This window comes from Peromyscus eremicus, chromosome 8a (assembly GCF_949786415.1).
Source record: "Peromyscus eremicus chromosome 8a, PerEre_H2_v1, whole genome shotgun sequence".
Lineage (NCBI taxonomy): Eukaryota > Metazoa > Chordata > Mammalia > Rodentia > Cricetidae > Peromyscus > Peromyscus eremicus.
Genome location: NC_081423.1, coordinates 58,612,608 through 58,634,250, shown reverse-complemented (window position 1 = coordinate 58,634,250; position 21,643 = coordinate 58,612,608). Strand labels below are relative to the sequence as shown.

The following is a 21,643-nucleotide window of genomic DNA, read 5'->3' as shown; positions in this document are numbered from 1 at the left end:
CCTGTGGTGCCAGGTACCAGGGGAAACACTCCACAGGAGCTGCTTCCTGGCTCCCAGGCACACTCCCAGGTAGGGCAGTTCAAGGCCCTCTCCCAGCTCTTGCCTTCTTCTCACAGTCGCTTTGCTGCCCCTGTTCTGCTGGGCAAAATCTGTCCTCCACGCCTGGGCTCCTGGGCCTCATGGAGGCCTTCCCTCGGCCCGATGACTCACGCTCCCTCAGTCCCTCAGCTGTACCGTAAACAGGCCCAGCTGTGTCACATTCCCAGTGGGGAAAACAGCAGCTGCAGGCCGCCCCTCCCCGGTGTTCAGGCCACTGGACAAGAATCCCTAGAGGCCACGGCCAAAAACAGTTTGGACCATCTTTCTTAGGGACCCTTTTTTCACAGGAACCCTCAGGGGAGGCCGTGGGGTGACACTCCTTGTCATATCCAAGGCCTCCTGAATCCACTCGCCCTGGGGATAGAGATACACCCTGACTCTCTAGTCAGAGCCAAGCAGTGGGTGGAGGCTAACATTTCTAGGCCTATGGACCTTTACAGAGATGACTCTTGTCCCCAGGTGGCTGGTATACACACCCTGAGTTCAGTAAGGAGCCAGTCTATCTTATCCAGACTATCTAACCAGGAGCTAGTCTGGACAAGCGGACTTGGCAAAGCTGGGCTGTTCCCTAACCGAAACAGGCAGGCACCCCTTAGCACACATCACCGGGAAGGTCCTTGCGGTCACCTTTCTGCTTCACTGGTGCAGGGGTGGGGAGGGAAAACTGCCCTCTCCCAGCCGCCTCCCGTTCCACCTGCCAGGCCCGGATCCCTGCCGACACCCCCACTGCCTCCTGTCAACCCTGGCACATGTCACGTGGAGCGAATTCATGAGGTAGAACCCTCTGATGGTCCATTTTTCCCAGGCCAATGGCCATCAGCTGACTGTTTTGGCTTCCCAAGGTATAGATGGAAATAGGAAATCAGAGGCTACGTGGGCTTTGGTACCAAGAGAGTCCTACCTGCCTGGCACCTGGGCTCTCCAGGTAGGGAAGCAAATGAAACCCTGCCGCCTGTAGAATGGGGCTGAGCAGGAAGGCTGCTGGGTACCCCCACCTGCTCACAGGGGACCATTTGCTTCCACACCTCCCTGGGGGTCTTTAAGAGAGGGATGTGTATTCTGATCTCTTCAAACTCCAGTCTAATTCCCTTGGGATCATTTCTTGCTCGGGTTTAAAGCCAAACTTCAATGAATAAAATGGGAAGAGCCCACAGAGAGATTTTTTTTTTCCTGAACATTTTGTAACCACTTTTCTGTGAGGGTTTCAGACCAGAACTCCCCATCCCGCCCACGCTGACAAGGGTCAGGGTAATGAAGTGGAAAAGATATGTTCACAATTTTGGCTGCATCTGCTCCCATCTCTAAGCAACCCAAGCCCTGGATTGTGGGGTGGCGGCCCAAAGACGCCACCTCAGCCGCCGGCCGGTGTTTGTGCTTCAGCCGACGGAGCGAGCTAAAGGGCTGTACAAACTAGAGACATTAAGCAAACAGACTGGAGTGTGCTGACCAGATGTCCGGGGGAGGCCGAGGCTCCACACCACCGGGTGTGCTTGCAGTGAATAGGCGTGCACCTCCCTCAGGGATGCCCATGCCTCGTGCTGCCAGAGACCTGAGAACCAGCCCTGACTGTTAGATCACCTCCAAACCTCCACACTAGAGGAAAGGAGGACAGAGTATAGACTCCCAAGGATCTGTGAGGGTGGAGGGTAGGAGACGAGGCTGGGGGTGGGGGTCTGTGAGGAAAAGGCATTTTGCCAACTTGGGGCCCCTTCTCCACCGATGGGTGTTAACAGCCCATAGCCCAGGTCATACAAAGCCCCTTGGGCCTGAAAAAGTCCCCACATGAAGGTTTCCCTGACAACACATTCCCCCACATTCCCAGGTTATCAAGGAGCCATTCTCTGTTTAAAAGCCCTTGTAGATTTGATTTAGGGAGTTCTAAAGGCAACCTTGAAGACTCCTTTGTCCCCAAAATGAAAACACGGACGGGAGACACAAACAGAAAGTGTCATTGTGCGCCAGTGCTGAGTCTCTGGGAGCCGGTCCTGACAGTTCTGCTTTTTAAAGGCCTGGGCTGTGTCAGAACCAGATTCAGCTCTGCTCAGCAGAAAGCCAGGGACGTCACCTAACAGCTGGAGTCTGTCCTCAACAACCCACTTTTTATTCCCTTTCAGGGTTTAGTCTCATGAGGGATCAGGTCCCGTGGGAAGCCTCATGGGACAAGGGAATGTCCAAGGAGAGCCCTCCAGCCTGGGGGCGGGGGAGGTGTGAGGTGTGGAGATGACTACAAAGTACTTAGAGAGCTAGCCTGAACACCCAGAGGGTACTGGGGGGGTCTGTGAGGGCGTTGACCCTCTACCCTCAGGTGGAGAACAGTGGAGCTTCGTGGAGCTTCTAGACTGAAGGCTGGCAAATGTTTTCCATAAAGAGCCAGACAGTAAACATTTCTGTCTTTGTGGGCCATATGGTCTCTGTCATAACAGCCCGACTGCCACTGCGGCATGAAAGTGTCCACAGACAACACATGAGAAAACCCACATGATGTGGTTCAAGCAAAACCTTGTTTATAAAAATGGGCAGAGGTAAGCCGGGCAGTGGTGGCGCACGCCTTTAATCCCAGCACTCGGGAGGCAGAGGCAGGCGGATCTCTGTGAGTTCGAGGCCAGCCTGGGCTACCAAGTGAGTCCCAGGAAAGGCGCAAAGCTACACAGAGAAACCCTGTCTCGAAAAATCAAAACAAAACAAAAAACAAAACAAAACAAAACAAAAAAAAAATGGGCAGAGGTCTGCACTTGGCCTGGGGCAGCAGTTCACTGACCCCTGCACTCTAGATAAAGACGAAGAAGTCAGAGGACAAGTCCTACACCTCCCTGTAAGGATGGAGCCCTCCTACCAAATGCTTTCTTTACACAGTACCTGCTCACCACCTAGCCAGGTACCTGGAGTGGGTGGGAGAGCCAGGAGCTACCAGAAACACACACACACATACAGTGATGATGAAAATAACCAATGTGCAAGCCAATGCCCCTGAGCAGAACATGTACACTGTTTGCTTGGGGGCTAAGTGCATAGTTTTTCTGGAGCCTATTCATGGAGACTATATAGAAATCTAAAAACCCAGGATTTTTACTCCTTCAGAGAGATTGTTTGTATTTCAAAGAGATTTGTTGTTGTTGTTGTTTGTTTTTTTGAGACAGGGTTTCTCTGTGCAACAGCCCTAGCTGTCCTGGAACTTGCTCTGTATACCAGGCTAGCCTGGAACTCAGAGAGAGTGTTGGGATTAAAGGTGTGTGCCACCACTGTCCCTCTTCAAAGAGATTTTTACAAAGTAAAAAGAAGAAGAAAATTTGATAAATGATACAAAGAAGCAATTCACTAAAAAGACACAATTACTAATAAAGAGGTGACAGGGGCCAGGGATGGAGGAACATATCTGTAATCTTAGCACTTGCCAGTTAGAGGCAGGAGGATCAGGAGTGAAGGCTAGCCTGGGCTACACAGCAAGTTCAAAAGCAGCCAGGGTTACATGAGACTCAGTCTTAAAAATAAAGAAATAACAAGTAAAAAGGAGGTAAGAGACTGTTTTGTCTCAGTTGTGATTTAAAAAAAGAATTTTAACTATGGCATATAATTTTTCACTGTGTCAAATTGCCTAATGTTTAAAAGATGAAAGAGGCACCTTTTTATTCCTAGCAAAAACTAGCTCTGTGAGTTTGGGGCCAGCCTGGTCTACACAGCAAGTTCCAAGCCAGCCACAGCTACATAGTGAGACCTTAAAGAAACAAAACGAGGCCGGGCGGTGGTGGCGCACGCCTTTAATCCCAGCACTCGGGAGGCAGAGCCAGGCGGATCTCTGTGAGTTCGAGGCCAGCCTGGTCTCCAAAGCGAGTTCCAGGAAAGGTGCAAAGCTACACAGAGAAACTCTGTCTCGAAAAAACCAAAAAAAAAAAAAAAAGAAACAAAACGAAAACAAATAAGTAAAAGATGAAAGAGGACCAGCAGGATGGTCTATTTAGTGTATAAAGGCATCTGAGACTAAGGAAGTTCTTTCCCCAGAGAGAACCAACTCAGAAAGCCATCCTCAGACCTCCACATGAGCTTCCTGTGCCCGTGCCTACAAACACACACAACAATCAAGTCAATCAATCAATAAATAAATGTAAAAAAAAAAATGCTAAAGATGAATGATATAGCCAAGCCGTGGTGGTGCCCTAGCTTTGGAGCCAGGCTGTCCTGGAACTCACTCTGTAGACCAGGCTGGCCTCAAACTCACAGAGGTCCATCCGCCTGCCTCTGCCTCCCGAGTGCTGAGGTTAAAGGTGTGTGCCACAAGAGACAAGTAGATGGGGAGTTCTTCTAAGAAATCCTACAGGAGCCTGCTGTGGTGATGCATCTCTTTAATCCCTTTTTATTTTAAAACAACAACAAAGTAAGAAAAGTCAAAAGAATACTTATGTACTTATGAGTTCATCAGTTTCTTTCTTTCTTTTTTTTTTTTTGTTTGTTTGTTTGTTTGTTTTTTTTGAGACAGAGTTTCTCTGTGTCGTTTTTGGTGCCTGTCCTGGATCTCACTCTGTAGCCCAGGCTGGCCTTGAACTCACAGAGACCCGCCTGCCTCTGCCTCCCGAGTGCTGGGGTTAAAGGTGTGCACCACCACTGCCCAGCAAGTTCATCACTTTTTCCTAAAAGTACCTTGGACAACAGCTTCCACCTTCACTTCAAAGGCTTTCTTTAATGTGGGGAGACAGTGAGAGGGAATATGAACAAGCAGCAAGGTAAATATGTGTGAAAATGTCACCATGAAATCGACTGTTCTATATGCTAACTGGAAAGAGTAACGGAAAAAGGAAGGGTGCATATACACACAAAATAAAGGCGTGCTCTTCTTCTTCAATGTTTTTGTTGTGATTTGTTTTTTTGTTTTTGAGATAGAATTCTGCTACATAGCTTAGGTTGACTTCAATCTTCCTGAGAACCAGAATTGCATGCACATCACTGTATCTGCCCTACAGGATTTCTTTCCTTTTTAAATTTAATTTTAATTTGAGACAGAGTCTCTCTATGTTCTGGCTGTCTGGGAACAAAATGTGTAGATCAAGCTAGCCTCGAACTCACAAAAATTCTCCAGCCTCTGCCTGAGTGCTGGGATTAAAGGTGTGGGCCACCACAGCAGGCTCGTATAGGGTTTCTTAGAAGGAACTCCCCATATGGTGCTTTTCATCTATTTGTCTTTTGCTGTTACTGTTTGAGGCAGGGTCTGGTGGAGGTCATGGTGGGTGGCCTTGAACTTCCTATGTAACTGAGAATGGATGTTGTTACTGTTTGAGGCAGGGTGGGTAGCCCTGAACTTCCTATGTAACTGAGGATAACCTTGAACTCCTGATCCTTGCTCCTCCTAAGCGTAAGGATTGAAAGAACATGTTGTCATGTTTAGCTGTCCTTTTTATTATTTCAGGGGTACAGAGTGCAAGGTCTCATTCTGTAGCCCAAGACGGCCTCAAAGTCACAGCAATTGTCTCACTTCTGCCTCCTGAGTGCTGGGATTACAGGCATGTACCACCACACCCAGCTCTTTTTATAAATGCAGTGCTGGGGTTGGTATCCAGAGTCATGTGTGTGCTGGACAAGCACTCTGCCACTGGGCTACACCCCAGCCCAGATATATCCCATGCTTCACGATGGCTAAGCATTGCTCTGCACTTTGACGCCTGAGCCTAAGTCCCAGGACCATCTCAAAGTTCTATCCCTGAAATTCGGATCTGCCCTAACCAATGCCCAACGTGACTACAATAACAAGGGCCGAGGGCGATGATGCCAGGTTTGGATTGTTCATCTTGATTTTAAAAAGGTCAGTGGTTTTCATGCTGTCCAGGAACAAACAGAACCACACATGACTCCTGTTTCACGTTTACATAACCCAGTGGGATTTGTGTACTTTTCACAGTGTGAATGAACATATTTCTCACTGTTTCAACATTTGTTTTCCTCTGGAATTATGAGAGGGGAGAAGATTATCTATTTTGATTTTAAATGTATCTCATTTTAAAAAACCAAAATAAAAATGCCCCAACAGATACAAAGTAAACCCGGAGGACACCAGCAGAGGTGGAGTGACAGCACCTGGGTCTGTGTGTCACTCACGGACACCCACACCCAGGGCTCACCACACATGCTGCCTGCACTGGGCTTTTTTTACAGACGAGAATGCAGTGAACTTTCCTTGTCTGTGGACACAGGCCCAGACGGGTCATCCTCCCTGCCAGGGAAAGCATAGGAAAAGGGAGCGGGAAGATGTGGGCGCGCAGGCAGGTCACAAAGGCGCCAGGATCTCTTGAGGACCAGAAAGGTCCCAGAGCACTCAGGGTAAAATCTCCACAAAAGGCCTCTCAGCAGCTTGACTCCTGACTCAAACATAATGGGAAATCAGAACCAGAATGCAAACAGCAATGGCGGTAGTGTATCCCCAGACCTTCTTCAGAGGTAAACTGAGTCGGTAGATGTCCCTGTTGACAGAAGCCTGGCCAGGTAAGTCTGCAGTCTTCCCTTGGGAAAGATGTTTCTATTCCTTCTTTAACTTCCTTCAGCCCCGCCTCCCGCCCTCCTCCCAGCCTAAAAAGAACCCATTTTGTGGCATCCTGGTGGTCCTGCCAAGAGCACACTCCACATTCCAAGAAACGGTTCCACCTATCTGGCCAGACATCTGTGCCCTAGCCAAGAGGAGTGTCACAATGTTGCCGCTCAGTTCCAGGCACCTGCAAAGGTTGGGGCTGGGTGGTTCCAGGACAGGCTTGTCCACAAATGGCACTGTTAGCCAGAGTTCCTGGAGAGCCTCGGGACAGCAGCCAGGGAAGATAAGACACAACATGGCCAATAGCCTTTGTTTTCCCTGCTCCTGTCTTCTCTGACAGGGACCTGCTCCTTCATGCCAAAGGCAAGGCCAGAGGCAGCGCAAGTCACCCTGGGAGTCACACCTGCCTGCTTTAGAACCAATGAGAATGGCTTTGCTGTCAGGCCACAGAACCCTCGGCCCCGTACTGCTTGGGACATCCAAGCATATAGGGGAACACAAAAAAAGGACTTGGAAACCAACAAATATGCCTCGAATCCACCATTCCCTCAGCTGAAAACGTCCTAACAAACCAATACTTACTGTTAACGAGGTGAACGTCATGCACATCCCCCCAAAGCCATTCAGAGCCAAGGCGATGAAGATGAGCACAGAGAGGGCTGTGGACAGACAGAAAGCCGTTAAGGAGGGGACACAGGAGCAGAGTTCCATACTGAGGAGGCTACAGATGAGCTAAAAATAAAGGACAGGCCATCAAGGGTGAGCGACGCCTGGAGAGCGCTCTCTCCCTCACCCTCGCCCTCCTGCCTACCTCATGGAGCTTGAGTTCTAGAAAAAGATGAACGCCCACTCTCTTTCTTGTTAACCCAGCAGCAATCAAATGGCCCCAAAGAGCTGTTCTAGACAACAAAACCCCAGGTTCCTGAAAATCAGCACATGAGCCTGGCTCAAATGTTATTGAAATTCAGGTCCTATTTTGGTGTTTTAAAAACCCTTAAACTCCTTGCCTGGGGATGGGATCCAGGTGTTTCCTAAGCTGTTTTTCAAGGGCTGGCCCAGGCTGCCGTGAGGGCTAGGCTCAGCTGGGTGTGGTGTATCATGCCTGTAATCCCAGCCTTCAGGCTGAGCCAGAAGGACTACAAAGGCAAACTTGGACTTAGTCTCAAGTGTCCAAGTGCTGGGGATAGTTCCTCAGTAACAGAGCACTTGCCTGGCATTTGCAAGCCCTGGGTTCAATTCCCAGGACTGAAACAAAAAAGAGGAGGAAGAGGAGATGGCTTAACCTACCATTTCTGCACCATGGAAGGCTATATCCTGTAGCTGGCCTGCTCCATATAGCTTGTCTTTCAAGTGGCATCAGTGAGGCTACCACCAGGGCTTGGGGATGAGACAGGAGCCTCACAGACCCTGAGAACACCTCTCACACTTCTGCTTGCAGTGATTATTCTCTTACTAGCCATGCAGTTGAAAGAGATAAATCCTAGGCAACACACCCAGGAAGCTGGCCTGGCCACCCATGAGTTAAGTGAGTAGAGGGCTAAGAGGTATCTCTTTTGGCTTGAAGAGGGAGCACCAAGCCTAAGAAAGCATCAGAGAACAGGTGGGCCAGTGAGCACCTGTGGATGATAGCACTTCCCCCAGCATCTGGCAAAAAGGAAGAAAAGGCATACTCACAGTCTGGGCTACTTGCTCCATATGCAATCAGCAAGCAGGAGACAGCAAAGCAGGCACTAGAACCAAACAGAAAGTGTACTGTTGATACTACGTTACAATTGCTGTTACTATATAGTTATATGGGGGTATTTACTATGTGTCACATTTATAATCACTACTTAACAGTTCCAGGGAGACCAGGGAAGTATGCCTTATGGGGCATGCAAGATCATCCAGGAGGGTGATGGTCTCTTAGGATTTATTTTCAGTGCTGAGAATTGAACCCTGGGGCTTTTGTGCTACACAAGTGCTCTACCACTGAGCTGCGGCCTCAGCCTCACTTCATACTTGTTAAAATTTCATTCATTTTGCTAGGCAGTGATGGTGCATTCCTTTAATCCCTGCCCTTGGGAGGCAGAGGCAGGTGGATCTCTGAGTTTGAGGCCAGCCTGGACTATAAAGTGAGTTCCAGGACAGCCAGGACTACACAGGAAACCCTGCTTCAAAAACAAAAACAAAAACAAACAAAAAAACTTCATTCATTTTAATTAACTGATTAACTTTATTCTTACTTTTTTTTTTCAGTGCTGGGGGTAGAACCCAGGGCCATACACATGTTCACATGCTGGGCAAGCACTCTACCACTGAGCCTATCCATAACCTTTATATTTAAAGCACACAGTATTAAGAATGGCATATGTGAGCTCTAACTCAGTTGTAAAATACTTGTCCAGCATACATTAGGCAGAGTTTCATGTGCAGCAATTATCACCACCCCCCTACACACACACACTCACACAGATACACATACACACACACTCACACAGATACACACACAGAGGAGGAGGAGGAGGAGGAGGAGGAGGAGGAGGAGGAGGAGGAAGAATGATACATGTATACCTAATCTACATTTGCATCTATTTATACATGTTCAAACCTTTTTTCTTCCTGGAACGAGTATAAGACCAAAAGTCTTTGGAAACCAATGTTCTTTTCTACTTATTTTACTTTGCCGTGTATAGACACACACACGTGTTGGTGTGTGCACTCCATGGCTTGAGTGTGGTGGTCGGGGGCAACTTGCAGGAGTCAGCTCTCGAGCTTCTACCACGTGGGCTCCAAGGACAGAACTAAGGTCGTCAGGCTAGGTGGCAAGTGTCTTTACTGAAGAGCCGTCCTAATGGCCCCACAAACTAACGTTGAAGACCAGACAAGCGAATTCAGTCATCACAGATGGGCGTGAGGCCTGTGGCTCGCATGCAGAACTACTGATTCTGCGCCAGGGAGTGTAGTAACCCTGCCTCAGGCAGGCATTTAGGGAGCCCCATGGTGCACCTGCTAGCACATACCAAGATTGCCTGCATCAGGGAATGAAGCTCAGGATCACCTATCCTTATCCTTCCCCCCAGGACACTGACCTGCCCAGCAGCCTGAGCTTCCTTGGACCATACTTGTCCATGATGATGCCCAGAGGCAGGGTGATGGCACTGAGTAGGAAGGAACCCACGGTGAACGCCAAATTCAGAATCTCGTCTTGGGCTTTGCAGCTGAGCCAGCCATTCACCAGGATCACCTCCTCATGATCTGGCTCTGCCGTGCTCCCGATGGTGCCATTGGTGACATTCTCTGTGTGTAAAAAGAAAGAGAACGTGGCAGGCATTCACAAAGACCTAAGAGTCAGATGCACCTTCAGAACTGTACCACAGAGAAAGCCAAAGCTCGTTCTGAGAGCCTTGAGGCTCCGGCAACTGACAAGACGGGGCTTCTTCCCCCAGACCCCTACAGCAATAACGCAGATGTTTTCAACATTTGTAGAAATCACAGACCAAGCCAGGCGTCAGTGGCACACGCCTTTAATCCCAGCACTCGGGAGGCAGAGCCAGGTGGATCTCTGTGAGTTCGAGGCCAGCCTAGTCTACAGAGTGAGCTCCAGGAAAGGCACCAAAACTACACAGAGAAACCCTGTCTTGAAAAACCAAAAAAAATAAAAAAAATAAATAAAAAAAAATGAAATCACAGACCAGTTAAAGAATCCAATAAAGAAAGTCATTCCTCAGAAAACACAGAGTCTCATCCACAACTTCAAGGGCTTCATGTGTCCCTTGACACCAACCATTAGAACCAGATTAGGATTCCCATTCTAGAATGATGGTGAATGCCTGTTGTCTAAGCAGGAGGATCAGAGGTTCAAAGTCATCCACAGATAATGAACCTGAGGGCAGTCTAGGCTACATGAGACCCTGTGTCACAAGGGAAAGTTGGTGGTGGGACAGGATGGCTCAGTAGGTACAGGGACTTGCTTGTCCTAGAACTCACTCTGTAGACCAGGCCTGCAGCTGCTTCCTAAGTGCTGAGACTAAAGGTGTGTGCCACCATTGCCCGGCAAGAATTTCTTTCTTTCTTTCTTTTTTGGTTGGGTTTTTCAAGACAAGGTTTCTCTGTGTAACCTTGGCTATTCTGAAGAATACCTTTCTTAAAAGAAAAAATCCAAGGCCAGGTAGTGGTGACACATACCTTTAACGCCAGTTCTCAGAGGGAGGTGGATCTCTGTGAGTTCAAGACCAGCCTGGTCTAAGAGAGAGACCTTGTCTCAAAAAACAAAACAAAACAAAAAAGTGATTTCCATTCTAGAGTATCCTATACTCTACACCCAATAACAACAGTAGCTCAGGGTCCAGCCTTGGCTGGGGTGCCCTAGGCTATCTCAAACATTCTCAGTAGCGCTGTCCACAGCAACGCATGCAGCCAGTGTGGAGGAGGACTTGGGAAAGATAAGCTGCTGGTCTCACCAGAAAACCTAGGTTTTCCACAGCCAATCTGAGCAAACTGGATGGGCCTCTTCGCCTCTACTTCTTTTTTTTTGTTTGTTTGTTTTTTTTGTTTTTTTTTTTTTTTTTTTTCGAGACAGGGTTTCTCTGTGTAGCTTTGCGCCTTTCCTGGAACTCACTTGGTAGTCCAGGCTGGCCTCAAACTCACAGAGATCCACCTGGCTCTGCCTCCCAAGTGCTGGGATTAAAGGCGTGCGCCACCACCGCCCGGCTTCGCCTCTACTTCTAAAGCACAGCACAAGTCACGTGACAGCTTCCACCCTCGACTTTCCATACCTCCAACCACCACACATTATAATTCAGAACCAAAAGGTTGGACTTCTTGTTTTGTTTTTGAGGTACTGGGGACTGAACCCAGGTCCACAGGTACATAAGGCAAGCTACCTACCAGCTTGTACTGTACTGTAGCTGTACTCCCAGCTTGAGTTTTTGTTCTGTGAACAGCACACAGTTACTTTTCTCTCATTTATCAAGATGTACCATTCTTAGTTCTCTTACTGGAGCCCTGTGTTGCTGCTGGCCACCCCCTCCCATGACCACCCCCTCCCATGACCACCTCATCCCATGACCACCTCATCCCATGACCACATCCAGAGCCTGTCCCACATCCAGGCGGCACATGAGTAGCCCCTCCAAAGTTCAACCAGATCCAAAAGAACACCAACAGGGAGGGAGAAAGAAGCACTGCCCTAGCAGGAGGGGTGGGGGAGAGCTGGGAACGGGACGGAGGGTCTCCTCGCTGGGACCCACTCCTTACGTGATGCTGACTACTCCTGCAGAAACAAGCCGACTGATTCTCCCAGGTGCAGCCCTCTGTTGCTGGGACTGCTTAGATGAGGGCTACAAAGCCTTCCCAGGCCTCTCAGAGCCCCCCAACTGAGAAGAAAGCACTTGGGGCGAAGAATGGCATATTCCAAGCTCTGAGCAATAAGCCGTGGTAGGGGCAGGCAGAGACTAGGATGGCAGGACCTGCCCTGGGTTCTAACTTCCCTGCCCTGCTCCCTGCGCTGTGTATCCTTACAGGTGGGACTTGATCCGAATCTGTCGGTTCCCGTATCTGTGAACTAGACATAATATAGCGGCTCGTACATACCTCTAGAGCTCTGGGGATGATCCCGAGAAAAACCAGCTGGCATTCTAGAGCTCCCCGCGGGCATGCAAAGTGTTTGGTAAATAACTACTGTCATTGCTAGTGTCAGATGTGCTGGGACTCAGGATGGGGTGATTTAACAGGATGGCAGGGAACACGGTGCTGGATCAACGTGTGATAGCCTGAGTGTGTACTTCGTTGCCCACTGGGCTGAGTCTGAGGCTCCACACTCTCTTCTGGCTACCGTGTCGCATTATCTCAGCGGGCCCTTGCCACAGTGGCTGTTTACTGAATGAGTGGTAACAATGAACCAGATTCCAGGGGCCGAAGGGGTCAAAATGGGGAAGGAAACAGGACATGTAGAACCAAGCTAACAACAGAGGGACTTAGGAGAACAGAGCCACAAGTTAATAGCCTGAACTCACAAGCAAAACCTTCCAGGACAGACTCCCAACCCCGCCACTTTGAATCCCCTTTCCAAGACATCTTCCACACTGACAGCCCAAACACACGGCAAACGGTTCTCGGGGCCATTGGTCCCATGTGTTGCTGCGTTGGGCAGGTGTGAGGCAGCTCCTGGGAGGGAAGAGATGGTTTCGGGTGTCAGCCCTGCAGAACAGGAACCGACCCTGCAGTGCGGGGAGTGGGCCTCCACCCAACAGTGAGCATTTCTAGGCAATCGTGCAGGTGTGACAGCCAGCACAGACGAGAGTGGGCAGGTGGAGGGGAGCACTCCAGCCTGACAGACCTGACTGTGGAAGTCAGTGACTCGCACTCAAGAACTTTAAGTGCCGTGGGCGCTCTGACGACACGGAACAGGGGAGGAGGGAGGTTGTGGGGGTGGGGGGCAAGGCCAGCCCAGGGGCTTACAACCACTGAAATGACAGCTTCAGAGACGCAATCTTTCTGACCTCCAATGGCACCAGGCACACACGTGGTGCATATAAGTACATTCAGGCAAACATTTATACACATAAAATAAAGTAACAATAATTTTTTTTTAATCCTAAGATAGGCCAATAGATGACTAACAGGTAAAGACGCTTGCCACCAGGCCGGACAACTTGAATTCAATCCCTAAGACTCACACGGTTGAAGCTGAGAACCAACACCCGCAAGTTGTTCTGACTTCCACGTGCACATCACAGCGCACGCGCGCACACACACACACACACACACACACACACACACACATACACACTGCAGCTCACACACACACCAAAGCTCACACACACACACCCACACACTGCAGCTCACACACACACACACACACCACAGCTCACACACAACACACCGCAGTGTGTACACACACACACACACACACACACAACACACACACAACTAAATGTAATTTTAAACATTAAAATCCAAAGGCACTCTCAGTCTCCTGATACGGTAGAAGCAAGGACGAGGATGAACATCTGGAGTTATCTGACGATCTGTTCAGTCTACAGCTAGGCACAGGGCCTCCGAGGAGAGGGGCTGAGGTAGAAGTAAGGGCGTCCATCCTTCCCTCCTTCCTGCTGGGGCCACGATACCCAGGAGCAGGGACCAGTGCTTCAAGCCGCTTGTATCTGTTCTTAAATCCTTGCCAATGGGGCCACCAGGCCTCTGCTCATCTCCCTCCAGAAAGTGACATCTAGCCACAAATTATCTGGGGTTGGGGGAGCAAAGAGCCTCTTTTCTCTGTCTTGGGAGCAACTTGAGTGTCCCTTACATGGGGCTGAACCTTCAGGAGTCTGGAGTTCTGTTAGCAATAAACAGCCCCACACACTATCTCGGTCCCAGCAGATGCCCAGTCCTACCCAGGCTGCTCCAGTTTCGTCTTCTCCCACCTGGCCACAGAAAGCCGGGAAAGGGACAAACAGATATGTCCCTAGGAAGTGTCAAGCCCCAAGGTGTCCCCTGCTCAGTCTAGAGTGCAGCCATCATCCACTCAGCTCAGGCCAGCCTGTTTGGGTCCCACCTGTACCTGCCATTAAACAGGTACCTCGACCGTGGGGTGGTCAGAGCGGCCAGGACTGGTGCAGCCAGGGAGGGCTTAACCAGAAGACAGGCAAGAAACTGGTGGGCCAGAGTGTGCTGAGAACAGGGCTGCCGGGGCCAGGAAGAGAGAACAATGCCCTGTACTGTTGGCTCCACTCAGAAGACTCACAAACAAAATCTTAACAGAGGAGGCAGAGGAGGCAAGAGAGTTCTGTGACCCCGCTCAGGGCTCCCTTTGGCTTCTCTAGGGTCGGAGAGAGTCCTCCCCTCACCCCAGGCAAACAGAGAGAGTGAGGAACTCCAGAATATCTCCCTGATGGTGACGAGGGGACAAAGAGGCACATGGCTGGAGACAGCCTCTCCGTCCCTCAGCAGTTCTTCCTCAGGCTGGTGACCGAGCCCCTCCCCTCCACGGTGCTGACCCAGGGCCAGCCCTCCTGAGGGTACCTGCCCCAGCATCTCCTGCCTCTCTCCCATCCTTAGTCTATCCGGCAACAGGAAGCAGCATCTCAGCCCAGCAGGGGAGATGTGGGTGAGAGGTCGCCTAAGCCACAGAGCAGGCAGGACACAGGACACAGGACACCGCTGGTCCCAGCAGCAGCAGCAGCCTGCTGTGGACAGCCGTGTCCTGGCCACTGTGTCGGTAGGAGTCATTCCTTGGGCCGCTGAGTACCCTTCTCACCCTGACCCCATATTCCACAGCACTGTGTGTGGAATTGCAGAGCAGGTGCGTGTCCTGAGGAAGGTCTTGGGGAGCCAGGCTTGCAAGGCGTCTGTCTGTCAGAGCCCGAGACTATGATTATGCTGTCCTCGTGGGTTAGAGGCAGTCTGGAAGGCTGAGACAACAAAGCTAGGAAAAAGCTGGGCCCCACCAGACACTCTTCCTATCACCTAGTGAGAACAGGGCTGTTCCACGGCTTTCCCACAAAGCCACGGAAAGCCAAGCCATGCCCGACAGGACCTTCACGAGACACTAAGACAAAATAGGCCAGCAGATGTCAGGGAGGGAAATCGGGTCATGGGAAGGGTAAGGGTGGTGGCGACCGACAGGGCGCTTCTTTTGTGACACATTTTCTGAGGCTGTGGGTACCAGCTTTTAGCCCTCTTACTGTTTCTTTGGGAATTTTTCTGCAATCAAAATAAACTGGGGGTGAACAACAGCTGTAGCCAAGTGCCAAAGCGATTACCTGGCACGAGTGAAGCCCGGGTTTGACTCTTAGCACTGAGAAAATGAATCAAAAGAAACTGGGGTGAGAGAAGTAAAAACAAGCCCAGTCTGGTGGCACACATCTACAACCCCAGCACTTGGAAGGCTGAGGCACTTCGAGGCCATCCTAGTCTACATAGTGAGTTCCAGGCCAACCAGGCTTACATAATAAACCCTGTCTGAGAGAGAGAGAAAGAGAGAGAGAGAGAGAGAGAGAGAGAGAGAGAGAGAGAGAGAGAGAGAGAGAAGAGAGAGAAGAGAGAAGAGAGGATAAGTTGAGAGGATCATGAGTTCAAGGCCAGCCTGAGCTATATAGTAAGGTCCTGTCTCAAAGAAAAACACAGACAGTCGTGCTCATAAGCAATAAAAGTCCAGAGTTAAGTTTCCAAACGCTATCCATCACTGGCTTGTAGGTAGGGATAAAAGCCCGTAAAAGGGAAGGCCTTGGAGTAGCACAGAATTCTCCCTGTCCACGTCTCAAGTCTGGCTTTGTGCTGCTTCCCCGGGGGACGGCAGCCCCTCTGCCCTCAGAGGCCCAGAGTCCTTGTTCCTTGCTGTCGGGGTGAGAGGTCCTGCCAGGTACTGACTGCCGGTAAGGGCCAAGACCAGAGAACTGAGGCTGGGGGGTAAAGCACCCCTGTGCAAACAGGAACATTAGCGTCTGGTCCGCAGAACCCGTGGAAAAGCTGTGAGCTCTGGGCTCAGCAAGAGACCTGCCTCGATGTATTTTTAAAAGAGGACAGGGACCGAAGAATCCTGGCATCCACTTGCACGTGCACTCATGTGGCCATAAATGTGAGAGCATGGACGTGGACGTGCACAACAGGGGTCCATCTTCATGTGCAGGGCTGAACTCCTCTAGCAGGGGCCATGGAGATTTCCATCTTCACAGTCCTCATTCCGCCCACACCCAGCATGCGGCAAGCCTTCAACTGTTCAAGAGCCTCAGAGAGGTTCACTGAATTCTGGCAGGCCGCTGCCTCCCTGGCCTCCTCCGGCCTTGAGAATCAAATCCAGTTTTCCTTGCCTCCCGGCCCTTCCACCTGCCCAGTCATCTCCCTGCCGTACCAGCCTTTTCTGTCTTCCCCTCTGAGGTATACGGCATGGCTCTCCTCCTGCCCTCCCCCATCAGCTCACCCTTCCTCACCCTCTAGGCTTCTGCCTTAACTTTAGGGAGACTTCCCACCTGGGGACAACCAGATCCCCCCCCGCCCCCCCCCCCCCCCGCACCATGGCCTCATTCCCACCACCCTCCACTTCTTGGAGTCTGTGTGTAAAGATTTGTTTGCGAGGAACCCCTAGTCTCACACATCAACAGGGTTTATTAAGCCAGATGTGGTGGCACATGCTTTTTTTTTTTTTTTTTGGTTTTTGAGACAGGATTTCTCTGTGTAGCTTTGCGCCTTTCCTGGATCTCGCTCTGTAGACCAGGCTGGCCTCGAACTCACAGAGATCCGCCTGCCTCTGCCTCCCGAGTGCTGGGATTAAAGGCGTGCGCCACCACCGCCCGGTGGCACATGCTTTTAATGCCAGCACTTGGGAGGCAGAGGGATCTCTGTGAGTTCAAAGCCAACCTGGTCTACATAGTGAGTTCCAGGACATTCAGGGCTACATAGTGAGACCCTGTCTCAAAACAAACAAAGAAACAATGTTTACTGAATGTGTGAGCTAAATAAGAAGAAACAATATTCACAGATACCCCTAGCCCAAGCTGCCCCTGTCAAAATCCACTAAAAGGCCAGGTGTGTTGGCACACACCTTTAGACCCAGCACTCAGGAGGCAGAGGTGGGTAGATCAGCCGGCCCAGTGGACACAGTAAATTCCAGGCCTGCCAGAGTTCTATGATGAAACTCTGGTCTCAAAAACAAAACAATAACCCAAAACTCCACCAAAGAACAAAAGAGAGGTGGGCAGTGGTGGCACACGACTTTAGTCCCAGCACTTGGGAGGCAGGCGGATCTCTGAGTTTAAGGCCAGCCTGGTCTACAGAGTGAGTTCCAGGACAGCCAAGGCTACATAGAGAAACCCTGTCTTGAAAAACCAGAAACCAAAACCAAACCAAACAAACAAAAAGAACAGAGAAGATGAAGAAAGAGGTTATGTCAGCTGAGCAGCTATGGTGGTCATATGGGGCCAGAGGACGCAGCTTGGGAAAGGCCCACTTTTCCCATACTACACACCCAACAGTCTGCACCAGGAAGACAAGAGAGGGCTCTAGTTGCCATTACCAGGTGAGTAGTTACAAAACTCATGAATCGTCCAGCCCAGCTCCCAAGCACTAGCCCCTGTCCAAGCTGTGACAGGCCAAGCGAATCTGCAGGGCAACAGAGAGGCAGGGAATTCCTTTCCTTTTCCCACAACCATCGAACTGGAACCCAACACCACATCTGTAGCCAGATTCTGGCGAGAGTCCCAACACAGTTCTGAAAACCTTTCAACGGGTTCAGGCAAATTTCCCCTGGTGAACAAACTCATGCCATCAATCTTGAAAACAACAAAAAGCTGAGATTCGCATCTCAATCAGCTGTATGCAGGTCAGCTCTTTAAAAGTCTAAAGCAATCAGCTCAGCCATCCACCGAGGTGGACAATGTTGGGCCACAGAGCAGATCTTGACCCGAACCTTGCCAGGCACTCCCAGTCAAGGAAGCACACAAGTTTCTGGTCCCAAAAGTCAACAGGTTACTCAGACTCCAAGAAGCAAGGAGGCTAGAGAGATAAGCTTCGTGGAATCAGCAGGCTTTCCCTGCCGAGGATGCTAGGTCAGCGGGTTTACCAGATAATCAGAAAAACCAAAATCAGACAGAGGAGCAAAGGCACAGGATAAGAAGTTGATGTTCAACCCACAGTCCTGACCCTTCCCCTTCCCTCTGGTTCACAGGAATGACCTGTCAAGTCTCCCGGGCACGTAAATACCAACTCAGCGCTATGCGGGCACAGTCTCTGGAAGGGAGAAGGTTTCATCAGGAAAGCAATTTCCAACCCCGTGGTGCCCCTACCGTCCAAGAAATTGTGTAAGTGGACAATTTGACTTCACCAATACCACGAGTCAAAGAAAAGAAAAAAGAAAAAAAAAGAAAGAAAAAAAGAAAAGAAACTCTGACCACAACAGTCCTCCGGTCTGGATGAGATACTAAAAGTGTTGTCTGAGGATGACGATTTTTTTTCTTTTTGTTTTAAACTCCCAGTGCACCCTGCAACAAAGAGAGGAAGAGCCATACACCCCTACCTATTTCTTCCCAGGGGGCCATTAATTTCCTAACATCTCTTAAGCAGAACAGAAAGCTTGGTCAGGGAACAAGGTCTGACTCTCTCATCTCAAGATTTCTTGCTGATGTGGAGAAACACCCGCCAAGAACCCTTAGGCTATTAGGAAATATTTTTGAGTGCTAAAGGCTAAAGGTTGGTTATAAACGATAGACTTTCTGCCCTCTCCCAGATGGCCTTTGAATTCCCTCCCTTTCTCCCGCCCTTCCCCTCTCCTGCTAAGCTCTGTACACTAAGACTCCTTTGGGCAGGTAGGAGAAGGGAAAGGAAAGTTGACTCAGAGTTACAGGGAGTGGGAGCAGGTCCAAAGCTTTCTCTTCCTGCTAAGAATGAGAGGCTGGGTGATATAGCGTAGGCTTGTAATCTCAGCACCCAGGAGAAGGAGATGAAAGGATTACAAATTAAAGGCTAGCCTGGGCTACATAGCAAGATACTGTCTCAAAAATAAAAGAAAAGCCGGGCGGTGGTGGTGCACGCCTTTAATCCCAGCACTCGGGAGGCAGAGCCAGGCGGATCTCTGTGAGTTCAAGGCCAGCCTGGTCTACAGAGCGAGATCCAGGAGAGGCACCAAAACTACACAGAGAAACCCTGTCTCGAAAAATCAAATAAATAAATAAATAAATAAACAAAAGAAAAAAAAATCACACACAAACACCACCTTTAGAGCAGGGTGGTGGTTCACAGAGAAACAATCACCTTTAGACGTGGCCCTTGCCACTGGGTTTGTCAACCTGACGAACAATCACACGGTGGAAGAAAAGAACCATCAACCAGGAGTCGGCGGCCTCTGACTCTCCACACAGTGCTCTACCCCCACCCCCACTCCAGTGAATAAATACAAGAAAATAATTTAAAGAAAAGAAAATAAATAAACAGCTCTGTAAACAAAAAGGCATGCTAGCAGTGACCTAAGGAATCACATCCGGGCTGCCTCCATCCAAGTGGACTCAAGTACGGGGTGGGACGCAGCAAAGACAAGAGACATTTCTTACAAGGATGCCTGAGGAGGAGGGAGAGGTTAGTCGTGCCTGGGCCCTACGGATGGGCTGACTCTCCTGAGCTGCGGCAGTCAGGGTCGGGAGACAGCGAAAGATGAAGGGCTACCCTCAGCCCGCCTTCAGACTGCTAAGGGAGCTAACCCAGCATCCTTTTCCTCACTGTTCCCCCTCCTCTTCCTCCCGACTATGTTTTGGAAGCCACTGAGATGTTCTCACAGTTCAGGAGAGGAAATGGCCTTTGGAGAATCATAAAGCAGCAAAAATAGACAAGAAATTATATCTTGGCAAGCCCTTAGGAGACTCCATAATGGCCTGACTTAAAAACATGTACATCTAGATGAACCTTCCTTCGGGTGGAGGCGAAGCCACTTCCTCCCTCTTGCTGCACCCCGGCCTATGAATCGAGTTCCTCTTTCTCATACATGTTTACTGCAAGGCCCTGGAGGGCTGGGAGGCTAGCAATGTTCCTGACTGCACGCAGGGTCCTGAGTCTATTACTCTGCAGCTTGGGCAAACGGAAGACTGGTCCCAGCCTCAGTTTCTCCATCCACAAACGGGGACGATGATAATAATATGCACCCAGAGAGTTGGACCAGGATCAAATGGGCCTTTTGGCACTCGGAGGCTTGGGCAGCAAGCGGGCGTTGCTTAGATCCTCACCACCACCCACCCTCTCCCAAAGCCCCGCTCTAGGAGCCTGCCCCTGACCGAGGCATTCTTCTCACCTGGCTTCGTACACAGGTAGGAGTAAAAGCCCTCCGACTTGAGCATGATGAGCAGCGAGCCCCATCCCAGGAGGACTGCCGAGAAGAGGAGGTTTTCCAACACAGCCGTGCAGGCCATCCACCAGCGGCGCCGATGGGCAGTGGCCAGGGTGGGCGCCATGGTGCGGTGTGGCGGCGGCGGCGGCCCGGCTCGGGCTCTGCAGACACCTGCGCACAGACCTCAGCTTCAGCGGTGGCTCTAACCCAACCCGTGTGGCCGCTGGCGCACAGCGACCAGACTGTCAACCCCCAGGAGCCCAGGCTGTAGGTGCACGCCGCAAAAGAATCGAACCCCATCCCTGTCTGGGACCTGGGCCACCCTGAACCCGCGACTGGCTGGTACCACTCAGTACCTTCGGCCCGGTGGGGCCCTGCGGGCCGAGTGGAGAGGCTTCTCACTCAGTTCACTCGGAGGTAAACTGAGGCATGGCAGCTGGGAAGGGACTAACGCATGCTCAAGGACGTGGAGCTGGTCCTGGCCCCAAACAAAACTGAATAGCTAGTTTGGGGGCCGTAAATGGAAGCAGTTTGCCGTACGGGCACCTGAACAGAGGCACACCTGAGAGCTGCCACTCCCAGGGACCGACAGGCGCCCGCCCGCCCGCCCGCACTGAAGACCCTTCCCTAGAGCTTGTTCCTTCAACCACAAGATCAGCGCAGGGAGCTCCGGAACGGCCCGCCCACGGCGCCTTTATTGGCGGGACCGCAAAGGAACTGCTGCGCCATTGGCCAGTGTCTAGGTCGCTAGGCGCTACCGCCACGCGAACCCCGCATGGGAGAGGCGAAGCCGGTTCAAACCGGCGGCGCGAGCCAACCGCGCGACCCCCGGGCCGGGCTGCTCCCCTAGCGATTAGCCCGTTCCCATAGAAACAGGTCCGGTCCCTCCATCCTCCCGCTCTCCCTTTACGCCTCCCGCCCGGTGCCTTCCCTCTGACAAGCATGCACCGTCCCTCTAACCCCGGGCCTGCGAGCCGCTTCAGGTTCCCGCACCCTCGTCGGGGGCCCGGATCTCGGGAGTCGAGCTCACCCGGCTCCTACCGGTGTGTATCGGGCCCGCCCGGCGCCTTTTCTGTCCCCTTTATTTCCAGCCCTTTTATTCCTACCCTAAGATGAAAAACACTGCTGCCCGTTGATTGGCTGAGTGGGGCTGGAAACAGGCGTTGGCCAATCAGCAGCTACCCGCCCGCCCCCCGGCGAGCAGAAGCCGGTTCCGGCCGGACTTGGAGACAAACAAGAGGGATGGG

At 51.0% G+C, this 21,643-nt stretch overlaps 1 protein-coding gene across 1 annotated transcript in view; it reads right to left on the bottom strand.

Annotated features, from left to right (window-relative positions):
* The window catches only part of Slc43a2 (solute carrier family 43 member 2), a 44,734-nt gene extending 23,295 nt beyond the window's left edge, over window positions 1-21,439 (bottom strand). Inside the window, exons 1-5 of the mRNA XM_059271210.1 lie at window positions 20,753-21,439; window positions 20,361-20,567; window positions 9,679-9,886; window positions 8,282-8,337; window positions 7,190-7,266 (exon numbers count right to left, since the gene is read on the bottom strand). Coding sequence (XP_059127193.1) covers window positions 7,190-7,266; window positions 8,282-8,337; window positions 9,679-9,886; window positions 20,361-20,520 — 501 coding nt within the window. The 5' untranslated portion in view covers window positions 20,521-20,567; window positions 20,753-21,439. The remainder of the gene's footprint in view (window positions 1-7,189; window positions 7,267-8,281; window positions 8,338-9,678; window positions 9,887-20,360; window positions 20,568-20,752) is intronic.
* Window positions 21,440-21,643: the final 204 nt, after the last annotated feature.